Source organism: Dasypus novemcinctus, chromosome 7, assembly GCF_030445035.2.
Source record: "Dasypus novemcinctus isolate mDasNov1 chromosome 7, mDasNov1.1.hap2, whole genome shotgun sequence".
NCBI lineage: Eukaryota > Metazoa > Chordata > Mammalia > Cingulata > Dasypodidae > Dasypus > Dasypus novemcinctus.
The window spans coordinates 43,519,549-43,543,284 of record NC_080679.1 but is presented as its reverse complement, the minus strand read 5'-3'; the positions used below and the strand labels follow the sequence as shown (position 1 = coordinate 43,543,284).

General features: G+C 35.6%; 1 protein-coding gene across 12 annotated transcripts in view; it reads right to left on the bottom strand.

Moving 5' to 3' along the window:
• Positions 1-23,736, bottom strand: part of ALS2 (alsin Rho guanine nucleotide exchange factor ALS2) — an 88,530-nt gene that overhangs the window by 23,864 nt on the left and 40,930 nt on the right. For all 12 annotated transcript variants that reach the window (XM_004458880.5, XM_004458882.5, XM_004458884.5 and 9 more), the window contains 16 exons: positions 22,600-22,768; positions 21,412-21,508; positions 18,897-18,974; positions 16,431-16,613; positions 14,174-14,345; positions 11,837-12,017; positions 9,851-9,916; positions 8,961-9,123; positions 5,985-6,116; positions 4,484-4,612; positions 3,992-4,062; positions 3,491-3,557; positions 2,956-3,158; positions 2,804-2,869; positions 1,265-1,363; positions 547-711 (listed from right to left, as the gene is read on the bottom strand). In XM_004458880.5, the coding sequence (XP_004458937.1) occupies positions 547-711; positions 1,265-1,363; positions 2,804-2,869; positions 2,956-3,158; positions 3,491-3,557; positions 3,992-4,062; positions 4,484-4,612; positions 5,985-6,116; positions 8,961-9,123; positions 9,851-9,916; positions 11,837-12,017; positions 14,174-14,345; positions 16,431-16,613; positions 18,897-18,974; positions 21,412-21,508; positions 22,600-22,768 (2,041 nt within the window). The remainder of the gene's footprint in view (positions 1-546; positions 712-1,264; positions 1,364-2,803; positions 2,870-2,955; positions 3,159-3,490; positions 3,558-3,991; positions 4,063-4,483; positions 4,613-5,984; positions 6,117-8,960; positions 9,124-9,850; positions 9,917-11,836; positions 12,018-14,173; positions 14,346-16,430; positions 16,614-18,896; positions 18,975-21,411; positions 21,509-22,599; positions 22,769-23,736) is intronic.

Below are 23,736 nucleotides of genomic sequence, written 5' to 3'. Positions count from 1 at the left end.
GGTATATACTGTTATGGAGTCCAAATATGCAAGCAAAAGAACTACATTCCTCCCCCTGGTTTAGTTAAGTGAATTTAACTAAGCTTGATTCCTGGGTTCCTGGCATCATAACATGGGTAGAACAAAGTAGAAAGATGTTTAGATATTACACTATAATCTAAAATGGAATTTTCATTGGTTCCTCTCCCCTACTCACCCTTCCACCCACCCTCACCCCTACTTCTTTTAATCCCACATTCTATTGATTGCATTAAAGGCTTTTCTTTGTGTAACAGTTAAAGATCTGGTATACTCTTTGTGACACAAATAGCTCTGTATGAAAGCAACTTTGAGGAAAATGATACCAATATTAATTTTGAGTGATTCTGATCTATTGTTTGGTCCATAAGAAAATGGATAAAATGATACCTGACATTCTCTCTTCTTCTAAAATTTCTCAATATTATCAAATTAAGATGATCAGCTTTCTTAAAATCATCACTGTTTTTGGAGAAGTATAGGAACCTTATCCTCTCACAGTATGAGATTAGAGGCAAAATACTGTACCTAGTGATATCATCAAAGACACCATATCCTGCTTTCTTATCCATTACCCACTGGCCAATGAACATACTGGGAGAAGAGGAAGTCAATTTTCCGCTTCGTAGGAGACCATGACCATGACGCATGTTATCTTGAAAACAGCCTTCGAACACTTCACCAGAGGCATAACTGCAGTTAGTTGGAAAGATGGGTAGGATTATAAACACATTGAACTTTGATACTCATCTTTACAAAATTTAGGAAATCCAAAACTACACTGAAGTTTCACTTATAGCTATAATTAGTTATTTGTTTCAAAACTCTCATTTTTGAATGATGGAAGCTAAGAAGACATCATGGGTAGTATTCTGCATTAACATGAGAGGAAAATGTGTGGTGATTCTCTTATAGGGAAATGAAATCATGAATGATCTCTGAGAGGGAAGAATGATAATTTTGTCCATATTAGAGTTAAGTAATAAAAATAATGATAAACTTACAGACAAGACATTTAGGAGTTATGGTTTACAAAGATGGTACAAATCATGTAAGAATTAAATAATAACCTAATATTTTCATCTTGTGATATGAAGTTGATCTTTAAAAGATGACTTTACATAGAATTGCCATTGGAAGAGTAAATAAAATTTACTCCCTAGAAATTTTGGTTACACAAACATTTAGGCTTACGTGGTTCTTTGAAAAAGCAACACCAGTCCAACAACCTTTCCAATGTTATTACCTATAGACGCCTTGACCACACATTCTTCCTTCTTTCCAGTGGCCCACATAATGGTCTTCTTTATTCAAGGCCTTGTTTGGGATTCTGTATTCTCCATACCTGCCAAGGAGAATAAAAACATTAGAGGATACATTTATGACATAGTTACTCTTTTGTATATGTATGTTGATAAACATTTCAAAAAAGAGGACAGAGAAAATATTTACCTATAGGAGGAAAGGGGTAAATGGAGTTTTAGCTTAAGCTGTATCTATTAGCTAAACTGTTTGGCAAATATTAGAGAAATGGGACATCAACCCCAATGCACAGAGTCATTAGGTGTTTTATCCCAAGTCCAATGAAAAAACAGGAAACTTGTGTCCCAGGCCTATCTCTGCCACTAATTAGCCACACCACCTTGCGTAAGCCCAAGTATCCAGCTTCCTCATATATAAAATGAGGGGGGTAAATCAGAGTATCTAAAGTCCCTTCTAATTCTAAAAGTCTATTATAGAGGGAAACGGACTTTGGCCCAGTGGTTAGGGCATCCGTCTACCATATGGGAGGTCCCCAGTTCATACCCCGGGCCTTCTTGACCCGTGTGGAGCTGGCCATGCGCAGTGCTGATGCGCGCAAGGAGTGCCGTGCCACGCAAGGGTGTCCCCTGCGTGGGGGAGCCCAACGCGCAAGGAGTGCGCCCGTGAGGAAAGCCGCCCAGTGTGAAAAGAAAGAGCAGCCTGCCCAGGAATGGCGCCGCCCACACTTCCCGTGCCGCTGACGATAACAGAAGCGGACAAAGAAACAAGACGCAGCAAATAGACACCAAGAACAGACAACCAGAGGAGGGGGGGAAATTAAATAAATAAATAAAATCTTTTAAAAAAATAAAAAATAAAAAAAAATAAAAGTCTATTATAGAGAGATAGATATCACAAAAGTTTAATTACACATACAAAAAAAATCTCCTATCCAATTTACATAATAATCTATTTTATATAGCAAAATAGATGACCTCTCTATCATGATGTAAAATACTTCACTGACATAAATTTATCATGTAAATATATTATTAGAAAGCATAACAAATTTATACAGAAATCATGTCATTAGGATAATATATCACTTTGAAGATTTCTTCTTTACCATATCATAGAAATTAAAGAGGACTTAAAATAACTAAAAGGAAAATTTCTCCATGTCTTTCGTTTAAAGAGGGCACTACTGTCTCATCAGTTTCACAATCAAATTACCCAAGGTTCTCAGTCTTTACAACTGAGAAACAAATAGAAAGCACAATTCCATTTTAACAGATGGACCTCAAGTCTTCAGGTCACACAGCTATCAAGGTAAATGATTCATTCTAGGGAAATCAGAGACTACATTCTAGACTCCTACCTCTCTAGGTCCATGCATCTGTATTATAAGCCTTAGTACATTTCATGTATTTCTTAAAAACAAAACAAAAATGTACTCATTGTTCCAGAAAGTAACTCTGCACACAAAATAATGTAATTTGTGACTGTACTTGAATTTACCCTTACACTTACAAAATTTTCTTACCCATCTTCCAAGCCATTCCTGAACATACCAGAATACAACTTTCCATCAGGCCACCTCAACACCCCTCTGAAATGCATAAGCAAACAATAATGAATGTCAACTGATGTTTCAGAAAGTCGCCATCACCCCAGGCATAAACCCAACGTTTTTACCTGCCATGAGGCTTCCCTGAAAGCCAGCGTCCATCATACGTTGCATCCTTTAGGCGAGGATCCTTGTAGAAAGTATATTTGGCACTGCGTGAAACTGGTGGTTCCTGCCTCTGAACACTGCTACTACTTCCATAAGGTGGAAGATCAGACATCCCCCTTAAAGCTTGATCCACAGCTTGGCTTATAGCCCGTAGCCATTTAGTCTAGGAGCAATAAATAAAGTCAGTAAGCTTAAGACAACAATTCATCAAGCATTGCTTTAAATCCTGCTAACTTCATTTAGTGTGAATCATTTTTCTCTCCTAATGCTTCTCCTATTAACTGAGTAATACTGACTGTCTCTTGAAATTTACTATGTTTTAAAACTGATTATCTAACACTGCACAAAACCTATAGTCTTGGATCAATAAAAAACTATTAGACATAACTGTCGATTATTAGTCAAGAAACAACCATTTTTATTTTTTCACTATTACAAGAGATAGAAGTAGTCAGGCCCAAGATTGAAAGAAAAATACCATCACAATGGGCTAACCTTTTCCTGGGGTGTTGATGAAATGAGAGTGAACTGCTCCTCCGGTGTAGTTATCTTTAAGCCATTCCTGAAACATTCACAAGAATAAATACAAGTAGATATGGCAGCCTGTCATAAGGCCAATTCTTAAATATGAAAAGAACCTATTTATTTCAAGACGAGTAAAAGTCAATTAATTTAATGTAAATGTATTCATGCTCTAGGTTTGGTTCTCAGAGCAGGAGAAAAGACAGAGTTACTCTGCCGTGTGTTGAACAATAGGGAATGTGAGCAATGGAGAGGCCCTTCTACCACCTATATAAAGGCCTGCAGGGACAGAGAGGGTGCCCTGTAGTGGTTTTCACTAGAGGTCATTTTACTATCTGCATGTTAGGAGGGAAGGCCTTAATAATAAAGAATGGAGAGGCAACCTCCCAAATCCTCCTGAGCTTTTTCTTCATAGCTAAGGAAACCACCTGGGTAAGAGAGGAAGAATTGGGTAGATGGAGGAAAGCTACTTACACACCACCGGCTTCTTCAGAAAGTGGCTCTACCCACAGTGTGGCAAGAGGGAAAACATGGTGTGTGGAAAACTGAAACAGAACATGGACACTCATCTGAGAAAGTCTGCACGGACACTGGGGTCTCTGCCCACATCTCCTTCATGTTATTAACCTATGTGGGCCTGCAGTTTCTGCTGCACAACACCTATGATTAAACATAGGCTATGTGCCACCCACTCTCCCCCATGGCTCCTATGACATGGCTAACCCAGTAGGTCTCACTGACTCTTTGCAGGGATCCTGTCACATAGTCAATATTAATCCTCAAGCTGAAAACTAAAAAAACATCATTGAAATTGAGCCCATACCACAAATGCAAGCTGTAGCTAACTAAACATTCTAATTTACCTAATAGTGTCAGAGAAATCACAGTAGTTGGTGGTATAATTAACTAATGGGACACAGTTCTCCATCTTTCAGGGCCTTTTTTAAGGTTAGGAAGACAGCTTACCTGGGCATGGACCAGGGCATCATTAAAGAGGATAAACCAATTCACAGAAAATCTCCCAGCATGCTGCAGAGATAAGGCTCGGTTACTGCTTTCACACAGTAGTCGACGCTCTGGTTTCCTCAAAGAATCCTGAAATTAAAAAGGAAATACAAAGCAAATCAATCAAAATTATTTATAACATACAAAGAAAAAGAAAGTGATAAATCACATTTAGGGGAATTTGTCAGTCATAGCTTAGCTTGATATCATAAAATTAGAGCTCAAAGGAAATTTTTTTAAAAAGAAGGGATGAACCTTCAGAGAGGATTCCTAAAAATGAGAGAAAAGTGCTGATATTAGAGCACCGTTTGCTATGGTCTTTGGGCATTTTAAGAAATGTTACAACTAATGGAACTTAACACATGACAGTTAATAGTAATGTAATATTTTTGCAACCATGGCAAAAAGATATCAATTCTAAAGGACAAAAAATGGGGGGTGCGTAAGAGGTGAAGTAATGAAAATGTTCTAAAATTGACTGAGGTGATAAGAACACAACTCTGTGATGAAAATGAGAGCCAGTGAGTGTATAGTCTAAATGGACTGTACAAAGCATGGGACTGTATAACACAGGGAATCCTGTGGTGGAAGATGGACTGTGGCTAACATAACAAATATGAGAATATTCTTTCGTGAACTTAACAAATACATAATATTAATACAGGGTGTTAATAATCAGGTGGGGGGAAACGGACTTTGGCCCAGTGGTTGGGGCGTCCGTCTACCACATGGGAGGCCCGCGGTTCGGGCCCCGGGCCTCCTTGACCCGTGTGGAGCTGGCCCATGCGCGGTGCTGATGCGCGCGGGGAGTGCCGTGCCACACAGGGGTGTCCCCCGCGTAGGGGAGCCCCACGCGCAAGGAGTGCGCCCGTGGGGAGAGCCGCCCAGCGCGAAGGAGGGAGCAGCCTGCCGAGGAATGGCGCCACCCACACTTCCCGTGCCGCTGACGGCAGCAGAAGCGGACAAGGAGACAAGGCGCAGCAAGGAGACACAGAAAACAGACAACTGGGGGAGGGGAGGGGAATTAAATAAATAAAAATAAATCTTAAAAAAAAAAAAAAGTCATAAAAAAAAAAAAAAATAATCAGGTGGGTTGGGGGAAAATACACTAAATGTAAGGTACAATCTATATTAAGCAGTAATATTTTGATGATGCTCTTTCAGTTTGTAACAAATGCTTCACAACAATGCAAAGTGGTGGTGGGGTACAGTATGGGAGCCCTGTATGATGACATATATGTTTGTTTTGTAAGTTTACAACTTTTACTATATACTTATTGTTTATGTATTTGCATTTATAAATGATATACTTGAATAAAATTTATATAAAAAAAGAAATGGGGTCATTAAAGTGTTTTCACCATAAAGAGCAAGGAGTGGAGAAAATTACGGCAGTTGTTATGCAAATGCCTGCTGTTTGCTGGAGTAATGACAATTGTCACAGTCGGTTGGCATAATTTACCGTCATTTTTCCAGGAAAGGTCTTCCAAAAGCCCAGTGTGTACTCTGCTTCCTTCCTTTTCCTGCCGAGATGGACAGCAAGGGACTCATAACAAGAACTGGAATCCTGCAGCTTCTGGTATTCTGGAGATGTCTAGAGGCCAATAATTAAAGTAAAAAAGAATATGAAACAATGGTCAAGAATCTGCAGGCTCAAAATGACATAGATCTATAGTAGAACTTAGGGAGAATATTCAGCCTAAGAACAGACACGGTATACCACAGGGAGCTGGGATAGAGAAATTCCTCGAAATACAGATACATATGAAATAGGGGAATAAGTCAAGGAGGAAAGAAACAAACAGTAAAGTTATCAGTGAGGAGAGCAGTAGAGAACTCGGGTTAGGGCAGTTCTCAAATATTTTAGTGTCAGGACTCCTTTCTTTTGATATTTACTATTAGAAAATAAACTAAGAATTTTTTTAAAAATTATTTATCTTTTCAAGGTAACATTTAATAGAAAACGACTACATTTTTAAGACAAAAAATTTAGTGAGAAAAGTTACACTGTTTTACATTTTTACAAATCTCTTTTGGTCTGGCTTAAAAGACAACAGCTGGCTTTTCATCTGCTTCTGCAATTAATTTGTTTCAATATGCTCTTTGAAATACAGTAAGAAAATCTGTAATTTAATTGACAGAAATATGGCAGCACTAACTCAGTGTTTCAGGTTTAGCTCTACCTAAAAGCAGCAAACGTAAGCAAATTTGCAATAAAAAATAATCTTGGGGGGAAAAAAAAGAAAATCTGACCTCCTAATGACATATAGTTGGAAAGAGGAAAAAATATTTATTGAAATAATTGTGAATATTCTCCTTTGATACTATACCAAAACCTGTTAAGTGGTAGTTTCTAAAAGGGTAGATATACTGTGGAATATGAAACTGTATCAATGAACTTTTCGTACTTTGTTTTATTAAAATCCATTGGTCTGTCCTGCACTTTGGATAGATCTTTTAATCATGCATGATTTTATACCATTATGGATTAGACATCTGGAAAATACTGGCTCACTCAGACATGCAGCTAGATCTTCCTGAATATTGATATATTTTGTTATACAATATCAAAATTCACATGTTGAGGATTACCACCAATCTCATCAGAAAAAGTCTTTTAAGTATTGGGAAGCCAGGAAGCTCACAGTGGTACACACATGTCCAAAATTCTAATTTTTGCTTAAAATCTCAAATTTTATCAAATTTTACTATTAGTTGTTCTCCTTGAAGTGACAGGCCCATTTACTCATTTTTGAAGAAATGTCTGCCAAATATCCAAATATCAGAAACTATAGTTGTTCTTCTGAGTTGAAAACAAAAAACAAAAAAGAAAGCAGCTAGATCAGCCCCCACTTCAAACAATCACACCAGTGTGTCCTTAAGACAACTACTACTCTTTTGTGTACAGCAGAACTGCTTTACGTGTACTTCCCATTTCATCATGAAGATTAAAAAGATGTGTACTTGATGGATGAGAATAAAAAAAATTAATTTTTACTGCCTCATCAAGAACATATTTAAATGAATCGGCATTTTGTTTTCTTTTGTTTTTAACTGCAAGGAGATGGCAGTGAAGAATACGACGATTACTACTACAGTTTGGTGCCACTGCCTTGATGAGTGCTAAGGAGCCAGGAGTTTTCCCCAGCTTTAAAGGCAAATAATGTCTTAATATTGTCATGAAAATAGTTTTGGCCTTATGAATCCCCTGTAAGGTCTCTGGGTCCTCAAACCACACCTGGAGGGCCAACTGCTGGGACAGGGTATATCCACCATGCCAGGTGGAGAGAGTGAGCACAAGGTAAGATGAAAGAGTAGTCCCTCACATTCATGAGTATTTACTTTATAGTTCACTATTCTTAGAATCATTCATGTTCATTCTTTCCATTCACTAAAGAAACATTTGATGACTATCTACTAAATATACAATATTCTGAGTGCAAGGGATAAAAAAGTAAGCCATGATCTTTGCCTCCTGGGAGATTATAACTAGGCAGAGTAGAAAAGAATAGAATTTGCCAAAATAATGCAGTGGTTTTGTTAATAGGTTATATATCAGAAGAGACAGTATAATAAAGTGATTGAGAGAACAGACTGAGGCCAGAGTGCCTGGTATATGTGTCTTGACTCTGCTACTTCTCATCTTTGCTCAATTCTCTTATCTATAAAATGGAGATAATACTTATTTCACAGGGCTGATGTGGGGATTAAGTGAATGCACATAACATGTTTAGAACAGTACCTAACACATGGAAGGCATTCAATAAATATTAGGTATTATTTTTATATATGCCTGTATGTATGCACATATAGTGTATGTTAGCTGTACCTTATAGCTAACTGTAAGGCTTACTAAATTACAATTTCCAGGGGTGGAACAAAGGCATGTATGTTTTGAAAAAACTTTGATACCGAACTTTGGCTAAGGACCACTAACGTGACAAGTAAATAATAGAGAGATAAAGCATAGATGACAGATTTATTTATTTTATTTTATTTAAGGACGTACTAGGGATTCAGCCCTGGTACTAGCTGTCTATGAACCCATCTAACTAATTTTATATAGAAAGTGGTCTAGTTAACATTTGAGAAAAGCCTTTAACCCTGTGATTTTTCATAACACCTGGCATTAGTTGATCATATATCCCTGTGGTATTTCTACTGCCTTACATATGTGTGCCATTATACAGAAAGCTGGGCTTGGAGGCTTCAGGAGGTGGGTGTACTTAGTATGCATTCAATATCCACAGCAAAGCAAACTAGATTTATCTACAGTCATACATTCCTTTTTCATTTCCCTACAGAAAGAGATGCTTTAATCAGCAACATAAATTAGTGGGGTTCCACATTATGTGGCAGTATAATTTAAACAAGCAAACAGACAAACTTATGATCCTTGGTTTCTAAGTTTACAAAGGGGGTATATATGGGAGCTTACCACTTCAAAACAAGTAGCAAGCTTTAACAAAACTTTGGCATAATTATGAAGTCGTCTGATCGGCAAGAAAAATAAAGTATTCAGTATTTCCATCAATTGGGTGTTTTCATCATTCACTTCTGACAAATCTTGCAACAGCTCCTGGTTTTTATTTAAGAAATCACTGGGGGTAGAGGAAATAAGATTCAGGAAATCATTTTGGTATTGGTTAAGATTAATGGCACAGAAATATTTTACTAGATAGTACTTTTTTAGAATGCATACTTTACATCTAATCCTTCTAATAGGATATATGATCAAAAGCAAAAAATGGTAAAACATAAACATCTGTTAAATGTGAGTGGTGACCACATATTTGAAATATTTTATTATTAAAATATAACTGCATTTTCTTAAACTTGGCTTTCTTGCTACATCAATACTTGAGAAACTACAGACTTCAGAATTATTGACCGCAAGTAAGGGACTTCTATATTTATTATTTATATGCAAGCTCAATATAAATACTTTATATTTGTGCAACATTTTGCACTTTTCAATGTACCATCATTATATTACTTATTCCTTACAAAAAGGGATTTTTTTTTTTTCAGACAAAATACTAGGCATATTGAGGTAAAAAGACTTATCCAGGTCTCAGGGATAATAAATAGGGGCACTGAAGAAGGATCCAGGTCTTGTACCTTTTAGTTCAGTGTTTTTCAATATCATACTACTAAAATAATCAAAGGCTAACAGTACCTGTCCTTTAGAAAAGTTAGTGGGAAAAAAAAACTAAATTGGACTCATTTGATGAAAAGACAACTAAGTCAAAGCTTCACCTGAGCACTCAAAAATACGAAACAACTTTTGTTGTTAGATTGATAACTGGAAAGTATGTATTTGCTTACGTGGCAGGCTTAGCGAGAAGCTGGAATCCTCCCATAACCAGGAAGTTTGTAATTGATATGCAATACCTTGAGCAAAACAACACAAAAAACAAAAACAATACAAACAAACAAAAAAACCATATACATTAGTTTAAAATCTAAATTAGTTGAGATTTTTAGAACAAGTACCTGGAAGACAGACTTAGTATCTCAAATCTCACCAATGAGTTTCAGAAATTTTGTGATGTTAACATTTATGAACTGTAAAGGACTAATAAGAAAAGCAGGTCATGTGATAATCACAATAACTAGGAGGAGAAAGTGCCATCTTAGGAAAGATGATATTAAAATAGAAAATTTTAAAAAACACCTAAAAAGCTAAGCAGAAAATGCTAAAATTTCCTTAATTTTCCCTGGTAATCCAATTACCATACTTAGAAAATATGATTGGGATTATTGGATTTTTAATATAAATTTTCTCCAATCTTCACTTCAGGGTTCCCAATTATATCTTCAGAAATGAACAGAAGGTTAAGAAAACATGCTAAAAGAGCTTGAGTGAGGCAGTGTTGATTAAAATAAATAAATGTTTATTAATACTGATTTATGGCTAGGGAATAAAGTATAGATATTTTGCTCTGAGGCACATACAGTTTTCCATATTCCTGGGCTTACAAATGGAATCAATTCACTCTGAGAGAAAAGGTATGCTTTGCAAGTAGAAGGAACATTCCTATTAAAAACAGCCCAAATGCAAAATAAAAGCATTTTCAAGCATAAGGCCTGAAGTACCAAAGAAGAAGAGGTGAAATAGATTATGAAGTAAATACAAGTCAAAAAAGGGAAATTATACCTCTTCATACACGCAACAAAATCTATTTTTTAAAAAGTAAATTAGTATCAAGTTATTTTTACTTCCCATGTATGAAAGATGATAGATTAAAAGATTCAAAATGGGATATTTCCTCTCAGACAGTAACTTCAAATACATTCAGTTTGCTTAGAATTAAAAATCACATAATTAAAATATATAAATAAATAAACCACATATATAAATCTGCACAGAAATGCTTGAATATGAAAGGAAATACATGAAGATGATTAACAATGGTTATTTGGTTATTCCTGGTGGTGGGATAATGGGAGACTTAAAATATCTTTTTGATTATCTTTACCTTTATAATTTTCAATAATAAACATACATTACTTATGTTACAATCTAAATGAACCACTGACAGAATATGAATTCCCTGAGGCAGGTATTTGTTATCAGTTTCAATCTGTGGCTGCAGAGGTGGCACTTAGTATTTGTTGAATGGATTAGGTGTGAATGAATAAAGAAGAAAACCTATACTTCAGACCAACAGCCAATTCTAAAATAAATTAAAATAATGCTTAAATTATGACTGGCATCAAAATGTCAAAAGACAAATTAAGAAAAAATGAAGAATATTTTGAGTTAAATTTTCAAATATACTTGGGATTTCTTACTGGAAAAACATGAAAGAACTTTGGATCACTATCCTAGGTTTTATTAAGAAAATATAGTAATTTTAAAGGTAGTTTGGTCTTTAAACCCCCCATTTACACAACAGTAATTAGCAGACATCAGAATAGCTCTGTATTTAAAATTAGCAGTTGGTCTCAAAATAATGTTTACAATTACTTATTTCCTCAAATTTCAGTACAATTTACTTAAGTAAACAAAACTGCCCTAAAGAACCAGGTTTATTTTAACACATTTTATGTAAATTAAGAACAATATCAATCATTATACTAGAATATAGAAGGAAATATTTCATTATTTTAAAACCTTTTCTTTTTTCTCTTAGCAAGAACTAAATTTTAACAATGCAAAACAATATTGGTTTAAGATTGAAATACTGCTTTGCAATTTCTATTACCTTATATCACTCTCCCTAATCTAGTCTCTTCTGATTAAGGAGCTGTACTCCTTGGCAGAATAAACCTGCAGAGATTGAACATGACACGGGACTGGATACTTGCTCTGTATAACTATCCAAGAAGAGACTTGCATGCTTCAGAATGACCAAACTCCCGGCTTCCTTTATCCCATGAAGGAAGCTGCTCAGTGAGGCTCCATGCTGACCAATTAAGTAACACAGCTTGCTGAATCGGCTTGCCACCTCCTGCAACAGTTGGACTGTAGTTACAGTGCCCAAATTTTCTGTAAAAGATAATGATGATGATGACGATGATGATGAAGAAATAACCTAAAGATCTTATAGTAGCCTCAGGCTACTCATTACTGGAATACTTTCTTATGTAAAGATTAAAAATTCCCCTTTTCTAATAATACTTAACATTATTATTACAGAAGTAATCTCAACTATGGAATCCAAATATTACAGTATTAAAGAAAGCAACACAGAGTCTAATCATCTGAGGAGCTTTTTAAAAACACAAGGTCCCTATAGATTCTGATTTAGTAGGTCTGGGTTAAGAACCCAGGATGGATATTAAAAAAAAAAAAAGCTTTCCAGATGATTCTGAAAATCAGTCAAACCAGTGAGCTAATAACTCCCTTCTCATTTTGAAGATAAGTGATCTGAACCTAGGAAAAGGGCCATAGATGATTTAATTTCACACAACTGTTAATGACAGCCACTACTGTAATTACATTTTGGTTAATGTTTTCAACTTTTTGTACGTAATTTATTTGCCCATTGGGGCAAATAAAAAAACAACCCTTCAGTGAAGAGAGGACAATTTAAAGTTTGGGCTGCCTAGGTTGCTCTGAACCTTTAAAGAGGGTTTGGGGATAATATTTGCTTTACCCCAGCCCAAAGTTCCTAATTTCCAGGGATTGCTTCCAAGCAGTGAGGATGATGAGTAGATTAGTTAAGCCCAAGAATCAGGGCAGGGGAAAAGCAGACCTCACTTTCCTTTAGAGCAAACCAGGAAGCTTGGATTGCTTCCTTGTTTGGAAGGAATCTCATGGATTGCCCAAGTCATGGAGTGTGGGCCCACTCAGAGATGGGGAATTTATAAACAAAGTACCTACAATATTACAAAAAAAAAAAAAAGCAAAGCATTTTTAAAAAATACAGATAGTCCACAACATAAAATTTACAAAGGGACTGAAAAATTGTTACTTGTTATTTTAAAGTAGATGTTTTTCCTTTAGAAACAATGGACTGATACATACAAACCAATGTCATCCTAACATGGCAACATTTAAGTACTATAGTGTTAGCCTGAATTCTGGGTCCTCAGAACAGGGGTCCAAGGAATACAGGAGAAAGAGGAAAGACAACTTCCCCCCTTTTTCTGAATGCAGGACTGAGCGTAGAAGAAATTTTTAAAATAATGTAAGTTTATCTTCAATAGCCCCCCATGTCCATTCTGCATTCCCTTCTAATCTCTTAGAATCCTTGTCCTCAGGCACTTATTACATCTGGACAGTAGTACCCCATCCAGGGTTCCATACCCACATCCTCTGTATTACCTCTTCACATCCAATCCCTCTTTGTAGCTGATTTAAGCTAAGGAAAGGAAAGTATTCAAATTTAATCAATTCAAAATAATGTGGGATAAGACGCTTACCACTCCTAAAGTCATCCACAATTTTAAGACACTGTAAGTCCAGTGAATCTCTACTTGATATGAGTCTAAGAACTATAAATGAAAATGAAAAGTTCAGGTACAGGCATACCTTGGAGATGTTACAGGTATGGTTCCAGACCACCATGATAAAGTGAATATTGCAATAAAGTCACATGAATTTTTTGTTCCCCAGTGCATATAAAAGTTATGCTTACACTATACTGTAGTCTATTAAGTGTGCAATAGCACTATGTCTAAGAGAACACGGTACATATCTTAAATTAAATGTGACACAGAGATATGAAGCGAGCACATGCTGTTGGGAAAATGGCGCTAATAGACCTGCTCCATGCAGAGTTGCCACAAGCTTTCAATTTGTAAAAAACACATTATCTGTGAAACACAATAAAGTAAGGTATGCCCATACATAATGGAAGATACCTTAGGACTAGTGGGCTATAAGTGTTATTTAGTAGACTAGCTCCTAGGGTGAGCTTTCCTAAAGTTGTTACTGCTTTTCCATCATGAGTTTTCTAAAAGCTTCATTTTTTACCTCCCCAAGGGCTCCCTGGACAAAAGGAACTCTAGGAATGGTAGAATAGGACAAGGTGAGCTGAGTTATTGAAAACTAAAAATAGTTTGTATGTTGTTGACTGCCTGTGTATAAGAAGAAAATGGAAAGGAGGAAACCATATCTCAAAAGGTTTTATTAGTGACAGGGAGAACAGATAAAATGAGAGCCCAGATTATTGGGGGTTGGGGGTAGATTCTGCTTACCTAAACTAAGAAGAGGTCTCAGAATCTGAGATTTGATATCACTCAGTTTTGAATAGAACCGTCTTTCGGTAGTAGCCAATTCATGGAGGCTGGCGATATACCCCATAATGTTCTTGTCCACCAAGGCTAGACAACTATCTCTTCCTGCCATCACTCCACTTATATATCCGAGCTAAAACAGAAGAGAAACAAAACATATTAAAGATAAAATATAATTTATAATTTGTTAGCATCAATTCGGTGTACTGAAGCCAAATCATACCAGCTGGTGAGAGCCAACTGTTACATACTCAGGAATTTAGTATGTCAGTTATTAAATCATTAGTAGCTAGAAATCGGCCAGAGTGAAGTTACCAAGAAAAGTGGCAAACACTACAGATCAGAGCTTTTCTTTTTCTCAAAAGCTGGTTTACCAACACACCACTGTTACATGTGTACATTAGGATATATATATAGCTACATATACATGTATAATTTATCTCCAAGATGTTTTTTATTTCACATAACAGTTGTTTGGGACTATGAACACTCTGGATATATAAAGATCCAAGTGGTATGGATACATGTCTCAAGATCCCCTTTTGCAGGATATTAAGAGAAAACAGAGAGTATCCTTGTGCTCATATTAAAATATCAAGGCCCTAGAAAGTATCTTTTCTCTTAAAAGTACAATAAAAAAGGAAGCAGACTTGGCCCAGTGGTTAGGGCGTCCATCTACCACATGGGAGGTCCGTGGACCAAACCCCGGGCCTCCCTGACCTGTGTAGAGCTGGCCAATGCACCACGCTGATGTGCGCAAGGAGTGCCATGCTGCACAGGGGTGTCCCCTGCGGAGGGGAGCCCCATGTGCAAGGAGTGCACCTCATAAGGAGAGCCGCCCAGCAGGACAGAAAGTGCAGCCTGCCTAAGAACGGCGCCGCCAACACAGAGAGCTGACACAACAAGATGACGCAACAAAAAGAAACACAGATTCCTGTGCCACTGACAACCTCAGAAGCAAACAAAGAAGACGACGCAGCAAACAGACACAGAGAACAGACATCCGGGGCGGGGGTGGGTGGAAGGGAAGGGGACAGAAATAAATAAATAAATCTTTTTTTTTTTTAAAGTACAATAAAAAATGATTTTCTTTAATGAGACTTTTCATCATTTACCAATGATACCACTGAACAAAACCATCCAATGTCTTTATTCACATATCCTTATTAAACTAGACAGGCAAGCTGTAGACCCAATAGACTTTTAGCATCTCATGGTGACCAAAGTCACATATTAGCGCCTCAGCCTTTCTATCAGGTTATTTCACCTTTTATCTAAATTATGGCATCTTTCATGGGGAATGTGGAGCCAAGGAGAACAACCACAATGTGTCAAGTAGCATGCCTGGAATAACTGGCTACATATAGGTCAAAAGCCAAATCTTCATGAGTGTTACCTTTGGGAAGAACAATATTGTTCTTACAAACTCATAAATTATATTCTTGGTTAGAAACACAAAGAACAAAAAATCGTTCACAGGATATTATTATTCAATAAGCATAAGAAATCCAGAATATACTGCTCTGGGAGTTAATTTTCTTGCAGCATGCCACTTTGAGGATGTGAGTTGCTTTAGGTTCTGTAGTGTGGGAAAAAGAAAACCATAGTGTAAGTTTATGAAAAAGAAAAAAGAAGTAGGAAAGTAGAGAAATTCAGATCCATAAATGAAAAAGAAGGGGTAAACTGTGGTAAATAAATAAACAACTAAGGTAGAAAGCAGTGGGGAAACAAGCACAGTTGGACATCTGTCAGGTCTGCCACTAGCTCATTTCATGCCACTGTCATCTCATGTCACTGTCATCTACTCTATTTCTATTCTAATTCACCTCGGAGGGTTCCATGAATGCAGTCAGGAAACTTCACTTTGAAATGTGCTTTTTTAGTATTCCTACATAAGGGTGTTAACTCAACAAATATTTATAGTATATAAAGTATATACTATGAGGATACAGCAGTGATCAAAGAGCCTAAAATCCCTACCCACATAAATCTTAAGTTATAGTTAAAGAGGACAGACAAAAAACAAGTAAATTCTAGTGTGTTAGACAGTGATGGAGAGAAATAAGGCAGGAAAAGGAGATAAGGAGTTGGGGGTGGGAAGGAGTTTACATTTTTAAATAAGATAACCACAGATACATATATAGAGAAATAATATAAAAAAGCAACTGATTTCTTGTGTTTTACAGAATGTGGGCTTTAGGATCCAATTCCTGTTCACCTTACTATAGGAGAGAAGTACTGGAGTCTTAGTATCACTGTGACTCTCTGGAAGGTTGTCATCTTCTGCAGGATTCTGTCTACCGCTGTAATATAACCCAGGTTGGAAGTCTTCTGTATCCACTAAAAACAGGGAACAATCCTGGCCGGCAGCTACACTCCAGACTCCATTTTCACTGCTTATCTGCAACAATAGCAAGATACTGTCTGTTCAAAGTAAAGAGAGTCAGAACTTCAGACCTACAGGAACTGAAATGCTAGTTAAACAGGATGGTGGTGCAAAGTAAGTTGTACCTCGGAGGGCAGAACTCACCCAGCAATGTACCCAGTAAGTGCACAATAGATGCAGGAGTAAGAAAAAATGCCTTGCTCAGCTTTTAAATTTACAATTGGATTGTTTTTATAAAAATTGAATTTAAAAAGGGAAAAAATACAAATCTGGATATTTTATTATTTTTAGAATTCTATACAGAACTTTGCCTGCACTACAATCAAGAAGTCCAGAAACTTCTAGAACCCTTCTCTAACAGGTAGGACACACCTGGCTGCCTCTGTTTATTCCCATTCAAGGTGAAAGGAAAATAATCTGACACAGTTAAATTCCATTCTGGCCATACCAAACCACTACGTGCTAAAATTCAGTCTTCCACTTGGAACTCACTACCTTTCTGATGTGACTTGACTGTGTCAACTTTCAGGTTATTAAAAATGGCAGGATCCCTTAGAAACTTATCCACATGGATCCACTAGAGCAATGGTTCTCAAAGAGTAGTCCAAAGAGCAGAAGAAATGCAAACTCTCAAGTTCCCAGGGCTAGTGGGGGGTTAATGCACAACAATCTGTGTTTTAACAAGACCTCCAGATGATTCTGACGTATGCATAAGTTTGAGGACCACTGCCTTAGACTCAATGCTCTTCAAAACTAAGGATGACATTGGGGTGATGGAAAGGCAGGTATAAGAGCTCTGTTGCCCCCTCCATCCTTCAACCAAAGTAGTTACACGTTCACCTGCTTTATTTATTGGGATTTCTCATAATATTTCATTTGAAGAAAGGTTCAGCTGTGAAAATTTTTTTGGAAACTATTGTCCCAGCCACCTCTAGACCCAGATTCAGTCATGACTCCTAGACTGACAAAAATTTTGATTTCCAGGGTCTCCATGCTACACTGCAAAATTTTCCTTAGTAAGAATAATTTTCTATTTATTCAAATAAATGAAAACCAAGGAAAAATGATTTACTATATCCTTATTTCTCAAAAATATCAGAAATAGAATAGCTTACTAATTAAAGTTTCATAAGATTGGAGCTAGAAGTAATAAATGTTACCTAATGATTTTTTAAAATCTTTTCTTCCCAGTAAAATTAAGTTCACTGAAGGGAAAGGCAGCACGTAATATCCCCATAAAGTCTTTTTTTTTTCTTTATTCTATTTTTAAAGAAGGTTTAGATTACATAAATGCTACATTAAAAATATAGGGGATTCCCATATATCCCCACCACCTCCACCTCCCCCACTTTTCCCCATTAACAACATCTCTCTTTACTGTGGTACATTTGTTATAATTTCCCAATTGTTACAATTTCTTAAACAGTGATGGGGCGCAGCATACACCAAATACATGAATTACTGGATATTTATGAACTGTAGCTTGCATTTGAATCATGTTCCGGAAATTGGGGTTACTATCTTTTTTTTTTTTTTTCCAGTCTCTATTACTCTCCATGGAGGAAGCCTGTCTTGGAGAGGGGGAGATAAAATAAAATAATCTATATATATGTGAGCTCCACACCTCATTCTGTTATTCCATCATCATGCACAGTAGCCCTCCCCAAAAGCCCTTCTATAAGGAGCCAATACTATTGATGAGAATTTGGTATTACCTCAGAGTGCTCAGAAACAATGACTTCTCCAGAATTTCTTCAAAGGAACTGGAAATTACCAGTCTCTGAACAGCATCATATGAACAGTTCACACAAGTGAAATCCGTTCACATATCAGTGCAAAACTACTTATACATTAAGTTCCATTAAAGAAAATGAAAAGGCTTACAAAAAGGTTTTACTACAATGGATGTAAAAAAAACCATAACACTACCAAATACCGTTATGTAAAAGTCAAATTTAAGTGAGAAGTCAAATGGTAGCCATTATCTCAGCCCTAGAAACATTAGTATTTTAAAAGAAAGAACATCATTTTTTATTTTTTACTTAAAAAAAGAACTATGAATATTTAATGAACAGTGGAGACTAAAAAGAAATACAAAAAACAAAAAAAAATTTAGCTTGGAAACAAGAGGCTTCATGCTTTAAAAAAAAAATTAAGAACATCAAATCAAGTATAGTTTACAAATGTGCAATTTCCCTAATTTTTTAAAACAAGATTTGGAGAAATACAAAGTGTTATACCTCAGAATTCTGAATGAGTTGCTGTAAAAAGACTTTATGAATGAGTTCATAAACATACCTTTACAAGACGAGGAACTGTTGTTGGAAAATCAGAATGCCCAAGCTGACCAAAGGTATTGCTACCCCATGAGTAAACCTATCAGGAAACCACAGGAAAGTAAGTTGTGAATCTGATATTGCACATCAACTCTGAACTTATTATAATGTTATATACATACACACACATCTATAGTTATACATATATTACTTATTTATATTAGCCTTTCCAATCTTTAAAATAACAGATATTAAGAAAATTTACTTTTAAATAAAACCAGTGATAATTAGCAGAAAGAGCAGTTTAGGAAGACTACCAACACCTAAGAAGGCTAATAGTTAACAGTACCAAGGATTAACAATAGCGATGACAATAACTAATACTTTTCAGGTGATTACTACTTGACAGGCAACGTCCTTAACATTTTCATATATGAATTATTGTTTAATCGTTAAAAAAAACTTGTTTTTCTTTTTTTAACAGATAAGGAAACTGGTCCAGAGATGCTAACATATCCAAAGTCACAAACTAGTAAGTGGCCCAGGATTAGGATTTAATCCTGGGAATTATTCTACACTGCCTCTTACAAAGACAGGGATGAAAAAATAAATGTAGGTATTATAAGAAAACAAAATAAAACAAACAAATCATGATTCCTTAATCTGTAGATAAGAGTACTATGGAATGACTGGAAAACTTTTCATATATGAAGAGTCATTGTGGAAGAAACATAAATATCATCTGTGTTCCATTACAGACAAAAGAAAACCACAATACAATGACTATGTGCAGTGAAAATAGTTTTTCTTCTGATTATAAAAGTAATTCATGGTCATAGTTACAAGACTGTGACAGTATAAAAATGTAAAGTGCAAAATGGTCCTGTACTATAAAGGCTGCTTTGTGATTTGCTCTTTTTGTATTTAACGCTAGGCAATGACATTTTTTATGTCAATAAGTAAAGACCTACATCATTTTTAATAACTATATATAATTTCACTGTGGGTATATTTTAATTATCGATTGAAGCAAGCATATTTATTATGTTCTTTCCAATTCTTTAATATTTAAAAATTGATATTAAAAATCCTTGAATATAAGTATCTATATATATGTATTTCCTTGGGCTAAATCCTAGACAAAGAATTCTGGGTCAGTAAATATGCGCTTTTTTATTTTTGTTACATACTAATAAAATGCCTTCCAGAAAGATCTAATTTGCATTCCTGCCAGCAACGTGTTACCCTATTCCTCCACATCTTCATTGATATTGAGTTCTAAGTACAATCCTTGCAAATCTGTTAGGTGAGGAAATTATTTCATTGCTGTTTTAATTTAAATTTGTTTTGCCTTTTGACTGACCATTTCATTCTGTTATTTGTTGTTGGCCATTTCTGTTTCTTCTTTTAGGAAGAGAATATAAATATCTTTTGACAACTTCTCTTTAGTACCAGAACAGCAACCCTTTTACTATCTGTGCTATAAATAGTTTTTCCCAGTTTGTTAATTTTGTCTGTGGTAGTTTTTGTTGTTCAGGCCTGTTGAATTTTTATGTAGACAGAATGTATCATCTTTACTTTCTAATATCTGCTTTTGATGTCATATCCTTTCCTACTTCTCAGGTTACTGAAAAAAATAACCTAAATTTGTTCTAATACATGAAATGGTCTGTTTTTTTTTAAACATTTGCATCTTTATTCCATCTGAAAGTAGAATGTGTACAGTTATTTTTTTTCTTCCACAGATGAGAAACCAGTGGTTCCAACAGTATTCACCAAATACTCAAGGTCTTGTACCCCAATTGATTTGAATGTCATGTTTATCATATATTGACTTCTCCTATATACTTGGGTCTACCTCTAGTCTACAGGTATATTTCGAATTATTCCACTAACTGGCTGGTAATTTTACAATATATTTTATAAGGCCAAGATTTACCCTTACTTCCTGTACTTTTTCAAAATTTATGTGCTTGCCTATGTTTATTTTCCAAGAATAAATATTTCAAGGGTACAGAATCCTTTATTGACTTCCCAAAAAGATAAAAGAAATGGTGAAAAATCCTTATCTGAATATATAAGAATAACAAATACTTTCCTTAAGAGAGTTTATATATCTATTACATGGGTTAAGTGATTCTGAAGGTTATTTTCAGGTCCCACAATTTTTTTAAAAAGAAAAATGTCTTGTGTTTTCTTTTCTTAATGTCTTCATCTAAGAACAAATGAAAATTCACCAATACCCTAGAAAATTTTTGGTTCTATTTTTAGATGACCGCATGCTAGAAAGTTTCATAGTCAGGTAGACCAGTGTTTAAATCCAAGTTTACATGTGTGATTTTTGACAAATAATGCCATTGCTCATAACCTTTTCTCCTCTGTAAAATGGGAATAAATACCATGTAAAAAATAATTGGAAAGACCAAATAAAATATGGTATTGTTGCCTGACACATAATAGATAACAAATGATGACCTAATCTTCCTGTGTTGGTTGTCCATGATAAGAATGTCAGCATTTAATAGTTTGCCTCCTACCTGGGATTTTGCAGTAAGTGCAAGTGAATGGTAACCACCTGCCTCCAGATGGATTACTTCTTTACCATCCAGACATTTTACACACAATGGTTGAAGCCTTAAAGAAAACATACACATACATACACAAACTAAAAGTAAGAAGTATTCTTAGCAAGAATCATAGCCTTTCTCAAGTTGCAGAATAAGTGCTTTCAAGTAAAAATGAACATTTCGAAAGAAAACCATTAATGTAAAAATACTGAATATATATGTTCAATCTACTCCCAAATATTCTAAATAATTTTTAGGCAATTTTAATTCAATCTTTATATTTATCAATTACTAACCCCAGGATTCAGAATCTGTTAAGAACCATAAAATAATATTATGGCAGCGAGTAAACTTAGATCACAATGAAATATAACCATGAAATATAACCAAACATAATGGAAAGTTAAGAAGTAATTTTTAAAAAATTCCATAGATGACTTCATTCTGCTAGGAACAGAGATATTTATATTAACTAACTGCTTTAGATATATCTAAACTTCACTTACAAATTCTACAAATATCTAATTAGTTAATATCATAAAAGTTCCTCTTAAATAAATGACAGTTTCCCTATGAAGCACATGGGCATAGTTTAATGTTTCAGTTACAGTTATTCTGGCAGTGGCAAAGAGACATCTTTCAAGTGGTAGCAACAAAAAAAACCCATTGGCCATTAAGCAGTAACTTTCAACCTTGCCAGCATTGCTGGTGTGATGTATATTTAATTAAAGTACACTTTTCCCCTACCGCTTACTTAAAACAATGATTAAAGCCATTGTTTAAAAGAAAACAAACCAAAAAAACTACACCGTTGGCTCTAAGTTAAAAATTTGAACTATTTAAATGTCCCAATGAAACACCATCTTATCCCCAACATCCTTTTCTGTATGCCAAGATGATTACACACCTAAGAAGAGATGAAAGGTGCACCAGAGGTACTTAAGTCTTTTATTGTTTGGAACAAATTCAAGACCACGGTGAAAACTTTTTATCAGAGTTAAAGAGACACAACAGTCTGGAACTACAAGGGAATAGATTTTCTCCAAGAGGAAAATGAGATTAAGAGAATTCTATAGAATCTTCCCTGCTAGACTTCAGTGACAGGAGAAAGGTTATGTGTTTAAGCCACTTCCTATTGTAAATACAGGTAGTACTTACCTCGGTAGAACATCGCCATGCCCCAGCTGCCCTTCCTTCCCTTTCCCCCAGGTCCACACCTCTGTCCTTAGAGAAGGGAGGAGCGCATCTGCTTCTCCACTGTATGTAGGGGTCAGAACCACTGTCCGTGTTTTCACTCGTGCAGCCTTTCTTAAGAGCCTGGGGGAAACTGAAAACAAAACAGGGACAGGGTGAAGAAGGAAGGGTCAGGGTCAGGGTGGGAGGCAGTAAAAGAAGATATTTGATAAACTGCTAATTTTCAAAGAAATGCATAGACATGATATTTTTGAAGCATATGTTAGGGGTTCTCTGCAGAATGGGGATTTAATAGTCAAATGAGTTGGGTAAATGCTGCATACTAAATTCTACCCTCCTACCACTTGCCCAGTAGAGATTCCCACATACATTAGCATACTAAAGAGCCCCGTTTAAATCTGTCTAACATTTGGCCACAGAATCCTTTTCTATATATCATCTATTGCTATCCTGTGGAACTTGTATTCTAAAGAATATGCTTAAAATACTACATTAAGGCTGACAAATATAATTCTCCCATTTCAAAGCAGAATGTACCAATTTGGTGGCAGTATATGTTTCTAAGAAAAAAAATGTCGTATCAAATGTCACTAAATTAGACTTAGTCACTCAGTCATGTATTTGTAGGCTACAATAAAGTGACCATCACTGGCTAAGACCAATATCTTTTCTGGTGAGTGTACTATTCATTTGTACGCACAAAGAGACTCAAATAAGCCTGCTGGTGTTTCCTTAGGGATATATTCTGGATAATTTTAAGAGAGAGAAAAATACATGTAAAATTTTTCTAAAGATATTTTAGATAACTATGTACAGATCAACCTTAGGAAACAAGTCTGTTAGCAGAATTGTATATTTCATCTGGTCTAATGACATGACAAAAAAAAACAATATTCCGTATTTGTGGCTCAAGATCACAAATATATTTATACTTAAAATGTCAAAGGACATTTTAGAATAAGAAAATTTTGGCACAAGATTCTCCATCAGACTTACCACAACCCATGGGGCCTTCTTACATATACATACACATACATGCATATGTATACATGTCTACACACCGACGTACAAACATATAAACACATGCATATTTAAATTTAA